The sequence below is a fragment of the Eurytemora carolleeae genome, unplaced genomic scaffold, assembly GCF_000591075.1.
Source record: "Eurytemora carolleeae unplaced genomic scaffold, Eaff_2.0 scaffold697, whole genome shotgun sequence".
Classification (NCBI taxonomy): domain Eukaryota; kingdom Metazoa; phylum Arthropoda; class Copepoda; order Calanoida; family Temoridae; genus Eurytemora; species Eurytemora carolleeae.
In genome coordinates, this window is record NW_019396609.1 from 238340 (window position 1) to 246867 (window position 8528).

The following is an 8528-nucleotide window of genomic DNA, read 5'->3' on the forward strand; positions in this document are numbered from 1 at the left end:
AAGACGACTTTCGATTTTAATTTTTATTTATATTAAAAAAGAGCAAAATATAACGACAGATTTGATTTTTAAAAGAAAATCCTCACACATTTTTTTTCGCCTGATCTTTTGAGTGAAATATCATCTTATCTTTGTTTTAAAAGAACTGTAGACAAAGCTGCAATTTACACTTCATTTAGTGAGGAGCAGAACCGATTTAAAATTATTTTCAATTATTTTCAATTGCTAGCGGATTTAGGCAGCAAAGACAACAAATAAAGTCAAAAATATTTTAGGATGTTTAAAAAATTATCATATTTTCTTCATATTTGCGTAGAAAAAGATTAAAGTTGCAACGGATAACGCTGTGAATCTGTTTGCACCTTTTTTATTAATCACTTCAATTTACGCAGACAGTCCCTTTAACACTCAATTCTAAAAACATACTAACCTTAGTGGAGTTATGCAGGCATAGTTACTATTTGGTTTATTGAAACATTTAATAGAACATTGATAATTCTTTTCAACAAAGAAATTGCACTCCTAAAACAAAAACAGAATTTTTACACTTCACAATTTGAATATTTAGAGATTTTGCACTTTTCAGCTCATTTACTCTTAGATTTAGAATACATACAGGGTAAAACAAAACTGATGAGACACATGTTCGGATTTAATTCGATTCTTGTCCTGTAGCAATTATCTGGATAAGAAATGAAATCTTTAAATTTATCATTTAAAGAATATCTTTAAATGCAACAAACAGTTGATCATCTTTTTAAAATTTCTATAGGTCGTCATTCTTTGTGCGTAACCCTGTATATAATTCGGGATAAACTAAGCGTAACACACTAAATTTTAAAATCTATTCAATTCTTAAATATTTTAAATTTTCTTTTGTTTACTTTTTGAAAAAGTTGACATACAATTTGAAAAGCAACAAATAAAGGCAATTAACAATATTAATTAATCACAGGAATTAACAATATTAATTAATCACAGGAATTGTTAAATTTTAGAGTAAAAATTTGAAATAACGTTGGTTGTGAACAATAAGTTTTTATTGTTCAAAAATTATGCTAATTTTTTAATTTACAAGTTATTTGTAGGATAAACATAAGTTAAGTTTTTCCGAAACTGTTTTTTTTTGTTGTAAAAACTGTGATTTTGCCAGGTTGTGTTGTATAAAACATGCTAGGTCGACTCTACACTGGGTAGTCTGATAGGACGGTACAACGGGTTGCATGTACAGTACGTGCTGTACCGGCAACTTTCAGACTTTGGTGACTGTAAAAAAAATTCCCCGATATGCTCAGATGATAAAAGTCCCCCCCCCTGTATTCCTTTATTCACAAACACTCCCTTTATCGAGATGCCGACATTATAAAAAAAAATATCAAACCATAAAATTTAAAAATTTTTATTTAGATTTTTATGAAACCTGTTCATGCAGGTTTCCTTTAGAGCAGTCTAGATTACACACTGGATACTTGCATCGCGGGCATACATAACTCCCATCAATCTAGAATTCAATTTATTAATTACTTTTAATTTTTATTATTATATAGAACGCTTCGACATTGCTCATAACCATGTCTTAAAGTGAACTTCGAATTGGTTTCTTGCATTATTTTTGCAATATGTTAATTTTTTTGTTGTGTATCATTTTCGCTTTGTGCCATTTTTACTATAGGCCTTCCATCTTTGTGTAAAGCTATCCTAGCTTGCTCTTGTTGCAACGCTCGGCCTTCTTGAATGTTCAAAGCGCTTGGCCCGCTCACATAGATTCAGCCCATGCTGATTAAAAGTTCCATCATTTTTAAGACAAGGTCGACTATGAACTGTCGCAACGCCTTGGGCTCTGATTTTACCGCTCTCTAACTCACGAATGCTTTTCTGTAGCCCTTAACATGAACATTTTAGAACTATAATTTATTTGATTTTAGCTTTGGTTTTTAAGAGGTAATTGGCAAAATTCTCATCGATTTGTGCTTAAAAGCTTGCAACCTTTAATTTACAGTTCGCTGAACTGCCCTATACGCAGAGCTTTGCAGTCAGCAGGCGGCACCCTAAACCGAACCAAAAGCGAACGCTTGCTGTCAACCATGCCTGAGAAGGCCTGATCAAACCCAATCAGTTGTGGAGGGAGATTTTTTCATAATCGTTTATGGCAAAAATTATGTTTTCTAGAAACTAACCTTTTTGAAGCACTGAAGACAAACTGGTTTACTCTTGGCGTAAGGGCCTGCAGCTGCTGCATCCTCCCTAAGGATTAATTCGCAGGGGGAGATACTTCGACTTGCAATACAGTATCTGAACATGACATTTTCAGGGGGAGATAGTTCGACTTGCAATACAGTATCTGAACATGACATTTTCCTGGGGGGAGAAAGTTCGAGTTGCAATACAGTATCTGAACATGACATTTTCCTGGGGGAGATAGTTCGAGTTGCAATACAGTATCTGAATATGACATTTTCCTGGGGGGAGATAGTTCGAGTTGCAATACAGTATCTGAACATGACATTTTCCTGGGGGGAGATAGTTCGAGTTGCATTACAGTATCTGAACATGACATTTTCCTGGGGGAGATAGTTCGAGTTGCAATACAGTATCTGAACATGACATTTTCCTGGGGGGAGATAGTTCGAGTTGCAATACAGTATCTGAACATGACATTTTCCTGGGGGGAGATATTTCGAGTTGCAATACAGTATCTGAACATGACATTTTCCTTGGGGAGATAGTTCGATTAGCTCTAAATTATAGTTTACTTGCTATACGGTGGTAGGCGATTATATTAATATAATGAAGATGACTTTCGATTTTAATTTTTATTTATATTAAGCATGGATACACAGAAACATGGAAACTATGAGAAGCTACCAATAAAAAAAGCTTCTCTGTAATTACTTGTAAACTTGTATATCGAAAAATGCTTGGTAACAGCTAAAACTAAAAGAAAAAGTCGTCTCCGTAATATTAATTTAATCGCCTACCACCGTACAATATCAAAACATGACATTTTAAACACAAGAATAGGGTTACCGCCATGGAAACGACTTTAGTGATGACCAAAAACTTTCTGTATCAATCATCTTTATGAATATCAACGGATGAGTTTAGTGGTCTAAATTATGCAAAGATCAAAGCCCGTTCTCTCCATAGAAAGTGGTCGTTCGTGTAGTTCACGTACTTTGGGAGACGATATGTTGGCCGCTAGATGTCTCATGCTAAATTCTTATCTGAGAAATAGACATTTCTCCGTATATTTAACGACCAAAATAGGAGACGTCAAGTTTTCGACCAATGTTGTTCATGGAAGAACGGCCTCAGGCATGAATCCTCAAGTTTAAAAATGCCCACTTTGGTTATAGGATTATAGATAATAAGCATTCAAGATTACTGATACTCTAAGTTTAATTATAGTTTAAAATAGTTACAAGGAACAATATATTGTTAGAAAGCCATCTTGAAAGGTTTTTTCTTCACCCCGACTTCTTAAAAATACAATTTCTTTAACACGTTTCTATAAAATGGCATTAAAATCAGAGCTTCAGTAGTTAAAATTTTAAATGACATTTAAGAAGATATTTGATGAGCCTGTATGCTGTTTTCTTTGTGTGTAAGATAACTTGTTCTGCCTATTTTCCTAATGTGTTATGTCTCGTAAAATTAAGGTCATTCAGGTCATAGAATACTTTAAATATATAAACAAATTTAGTTCAGGAGGGGTTGTTATTGTTTTAAACGAGCACAGAAATAAATTAACCTTTAATTAGAGCTACTGTAGACATTTATTGATTTTTCTCAAATAACAAAAACAAAAATATAAACAACATAGACATACAAGGTGTCCCAGGTAACATGACAGTAACAATATGATTTAAAAGTCGTCTCAGAGACATTCAGTCATTAACCCCCTTTCACATATATATGTAAGATTCTTGAAACAACAAAAACAAAATGTTCCTAGTGCCGGATATCCAAAATATGGTCTGCGTTTTTTTGCTGTGTATATAACCATATATATATTTAGAATTTTGTTCAATTTAAACATTCAAACTGAAGTTGTCTCTGATAATATTGAACGCACAAAAGAGGCAGACCATACTTTTAAAAAATCAAAGACGACCTTTAAGTTGTTTTCAATTGTCATGTTTTGTATCTAAATCTACCAGCTGTAACCCTATGCTCTCAAAAACAAAGATGAACAGCAAATCCTTTAAAATACTTTTCATTAAAATTAGAGACGTGTATAAGATGAAAGCGTCAAAAATTATGGCTGTAAGAAATAAATTAAAGTGATTGAAGGGCAATCCCCCCCCAATAGNCAGCAAACTAAAGCATTAATCATTTATAACAACCCCGATTCTAAAATTCAGAATTTTAAAAGGTTTTTAACATGTTTAAAAAAGTATTCCATCACTTTGAGACAGTTAAAAGATAGACATAAATTAGGCTTGTCAATATACAATATACTCAGATTATTTAAACTCCACAATCCTTAGTAAATATGTCAATCAACTCTTCAGCTGCCTCCAGTATTTATAGGGATTGTAAACTTTTTATTTTTATTTTGCACTTTTAGTATTATGTTAAATATGATTTCCATTTTTACCTCTTCTCTGTTAGCAGCACTGTTATTGTTTAAAAATACATTTATTGAGTTGACTCTAGGGTGTATTTAAAACTGTCAAATGCAAAATATAATCCAACCTGCCGACTTTAGGATCTCGCTTTACTATAAATGGAAAACAGTATTCCTGGGGCCGATGTATTTCTGCATGTTCCTGTTTCAGAGCAAATTTTAATAATTGATATAATAAAGCTCTTCGCTAAATATTATTTATATTTATATAGTTGGCCTAATGACTGGGCTGGGAACCCATTGGTAACCTAAGGTTTGACATAGGCTAATTTTTTTTTTTTCACGACAATCCAGCTAGCTTCACGACAATCCAGCTAGCTAAGAGATAATACTAAGCGTCCCACATACCTTATAAGCTTTAAAACAAGAAAAGTACGAAATACACTCAAAGAGTTTTCTTTGTTGCAAAATTTCATTTACATTTTTTTACAGAATTTTTCATTATTTAAAAATTTTCTTTTTTCATCCAGAAAAAAGTGTATGTATGGTAAAATTTCTTATATTCTTTACAAATTGAGCAAATATAAAAATGAAAGACTTTAACCGTTTTGACTCTATAAAACGAAAAAAACGGAATAAATTATTTTGAAACGAGTTGACAAAAATTTGTTTACGTCAGAAATAGATATTTAAATGATAAATTCAAAGTGATGAGAGATATGTCTGAAGGTTTCTACAAATATTAATATAAATGATATTATATTTTAGAGTAAGCAGTAATCAGGGATATGTAAGAAGGTGTGGGGGGGGGGGGTAAAAACTTAAAACTTTTCCGCATTTTTATTTGTGCCTCTCGGACATCTTTATTTTTTCCGCAATTTTCGGAATAATAATTTTGATATATAAATATTGATATTCACAATTGAATAATCTTTGTGGTAATTAAAGGGAGCTGTCACTTCAAACAAATAGAGTGGAATATTTCTTTTATACATAACATTGGCCTTTAAACATTCGTCTGCAATCAAAAATGAATAAGATATCATAATTTGATTTTTTTTAAATATTGTGGTTTCTCTTTCACAAAGAGTTGCGGATTTTTGGGTGCAGAGAATTTATGAAAATTGTTAGAATTAAACACTAATAAAAAAGAAAGACGACAATTACATTCTCATAGTTACTCACAAAAAGATTTCATTAGTCAACTCTTTCTATGGACAATGAAATTGCGTCTGTAGTTCATGGTAAAATCACACAACAATAATTCGCTTTTTTAAATAATTTGCATCTGTTCCTTGGAGCAAAAATATACATTCTTACACCAGGTACAAGCAGAACTTTGCAATAGAAGAATCAAATTAACTAGTTTAAACTTAGATATAAGTTAACAAAGTAATAGATTACATAGTTGTTAATGAATTTATTGCTTAATTGATTAATGAATTAATTGACGATTTAATTGGTTAATTGGTTAATTAAATGATTGATTAATTAATTGATGAATTGATTGATAAATTGATTAAAAATTGATTGATTTATTAGGTGATACATTAATTCACTAATTTTTAGATTAATTGATAAATTAATGTTTGATTAGTTGATTATTAATTAATTAATTAATTAATGCATTGATTGATTGATTGATTGTATTCCTAGGAGGTACATGCACACCGCAGTAGAAGCATTGTAAGGTTTCCAAAGTTCCTGCAGAGCTGCATAGCAGTTCAGTATCTTCATTAACACTAGAGATATTAAGTTGTGTTGAAAATGTAAAAAAACTCGTTTTTAAATTTTGATATTTGAAAAAATGGGCAAACAAAATTAAGTCTATGTCTCAAAATCATATTTTCAAATTCTTTTACTTTTGCTGTAACCTTTAATACTTTAAACTATTGATTTTGAATTATCAAATAATCTAAGAAATATCAAAGGTATACATCATAAGGTTGATAAGATATAGGGATTTAGATTGTAAAGATAAGGAAATAAAAAAAAAATCGACTTCTTTCTCCAAACGTAAATTTTACAGTTATAAAAAAAGAGGTAGTTTGGAGTGTGGAGTGTGGTGTGTGGAGTGTGGAGTGTGGAGTGTGGAGTGTAGAGTGTAGAGTGTAGAGTGTAGAGTGTAGAGTGTAGAGTGTAGAGTGTAGAGTGTAGAGTGTAGAGTGTAGAGTGTAGAGTGTAAAGTGTAGAATTCAGAGTGTAGAGGGTAGAGCAAACAAATAAAATAAATAAATAAAAAAACTTTTTAATTTTTGCAAAAGATGCCAATTTGGGAGCATAGAAAACAAAAACTTGTTTATGATTTAAAATAATGAAAAATATCATTTTATACTTACGTTTCTGATTCCTTGATTTTCTTAATTTCTCTCTTATTCCTTATTTTCTCCCTGTTCTTGAATGAAAAACTGTTAAACTAAATTTACACAACTTAATTTCAAAAGTTGATATTTCTGAAACATTTTTCTGTTAATAAAGGATATGTAAACGTAATTTCATGTAACACTTGTTGAATGTGTGCAATTCCTTTCTGAACATTTAATACTTTAGTTGAAAAAACAACGATACCTTTCTAATTGTGAATTAATTAAAGGATTAGTTGACAGTTTATATTGAGGGTCAATTGAAATGATGTTGTTAGTCCCTTTCTTCTTTTTTATTTTATAAGTTGTTTCCCTTGATTGAATGGTTTATCTCTTTCCCTTCATCCATTAATATATTTTCTACTTTCTTTCCTTTTTCGTTCTCATCCTCTTTCTTTTCTTTTCCTGGTTCTTCATTATTCGGTATGCTTTCCTCCGTTTCTTTTTCCATCTGTTTAATATTTGTATTTTCTTTTATAATTATATCTGTGTCTAGTAGTTTTGGAGTCATATTTTCCTTTGCTTTCCGAGCTTTATTTCCAAGCATCTTTCTCTTCTTTATCTTTAAAAGCAATTCCATTCTTCTTACTCTTTCATAGTTGTCTTCTTCATTTTCCCCCCGTTCTTCAAGTTCTAATTTTTCCCCATCCTCATCCTGGTGTCCCCCATGCTCATCCTGGTGTCCCCCATCCTCATCTTGGTGTCCCCCATTCTCATCATGGTGTCCCCAACCCTCATCCTTGCGTCCCCCATCCTTATCCTGGTGTCTCCCATCCTCATCCTTGTGTCCCCCATCCTCATCATGGTGTCCCCCATCCTCATCATGGTGTCCCCCATCCTCATCATGGTGTCCCCCATCCTCATCATGGTGTCCCCCATCCTCATCATGGTGTCCCCCATCCTCATCATGGTGTCCCCCATCCTCATCCTTGTGTCCCCCATCCTCATCCTGGTGTCCCCCATCCTCATCCTGGTGTCCCCCATCCTCATCCTGGTGTCCCCCATCCTCATCATGGTGTCCCCCATCCTCATCATGGTGTCCCCCATCCTCATCATGGTGTCCCCCATCCTCATCATGGTGTCCCCCATCCTCATCATGGTGTCCACCATCCTCATCATGGTGTCCCCCCTCTTCAAATTCCACCATCTTTTACTCTGCAAAAAAGATCAAATATTTAAAAATCGACATTTCTGTGAAAATAACTTTTGCCTGAACAGTTTGTAGAGTGCACCTGCATCAATACTAAATTCTTGTTTTAAACAAAAAGTTGATAGGGGGGGGTTTACTAAAAATCCCAAAAGAAAAAAGAGATTTTGCCAACAACTCAAATTTGTGTCATCCCGTTTTGTTTTTCTACCTGACAGTAGAAACATTTGATAATTCAAACTTAAACTATTTGAAATCATAGTTTGATATATCAAAAGTCTACAACAACAAGCTGTAAAGATAACGGAAATAGAAAAACAGAGTTTGAGACAAACCCTTCCAACCCTTCTGCTCTCCATCTTTCTTATAGTAAAATAAAGTGTGGGCTTAATTGCTGCAGACAATTAAAATATTTAAAATTCAAGTTTCCAGTTGTAGATAACCATCT

General features: G+C 32.7%; 1 protein-coding gene across 1 annotated transcript in view; it reads right to left on the minus strand.

Annotated features, from left to right (window-relative positions):
- LOC111706243 (uncharacterized) overlaps nucleotides 1–8080 on the minus strand; it is a 24139-nt gene extending 16059 nt beyond the window's left edge. The window contains exons 1-8 of the mRNA XM_023479065.1: nucleotides 7247–8080; nucleotides 6910–6986; nucleotides 6223–6312; nucleotides 5865–5907; nucleotides 4699–4772; nucleotides 2178–2292; nucleotides 1421–1501; nucleotides 431–522 (exon numbers count right to left, since the gene is read on the minus strand). Of these exons, the coding sequence (XP_023334833.1) occupies nucleotides 431–522; nucleotides 1421–1501; nucleotides 2178–2292; nucleotides 4699–4772; nucleotides 5865–5907; nucleotides 6223–6312; nucleotides 6910–6986; nucleotides 7247–8080 (1406 nt within the window). The remainder of the gene's footprint in view (nucleotides 1–430; nucleotides 523–1420; nucleotides 1502–2177; nucleotides 2293–4698; nucleotides 4773–5864; nucleotides 5908–6222; nucleotides 6313–6909; nucleotides 6987–7246) is intronic.
- Between the last annotated feature and the right edge of the window lie 448 nt (nucleotides 8081–8528).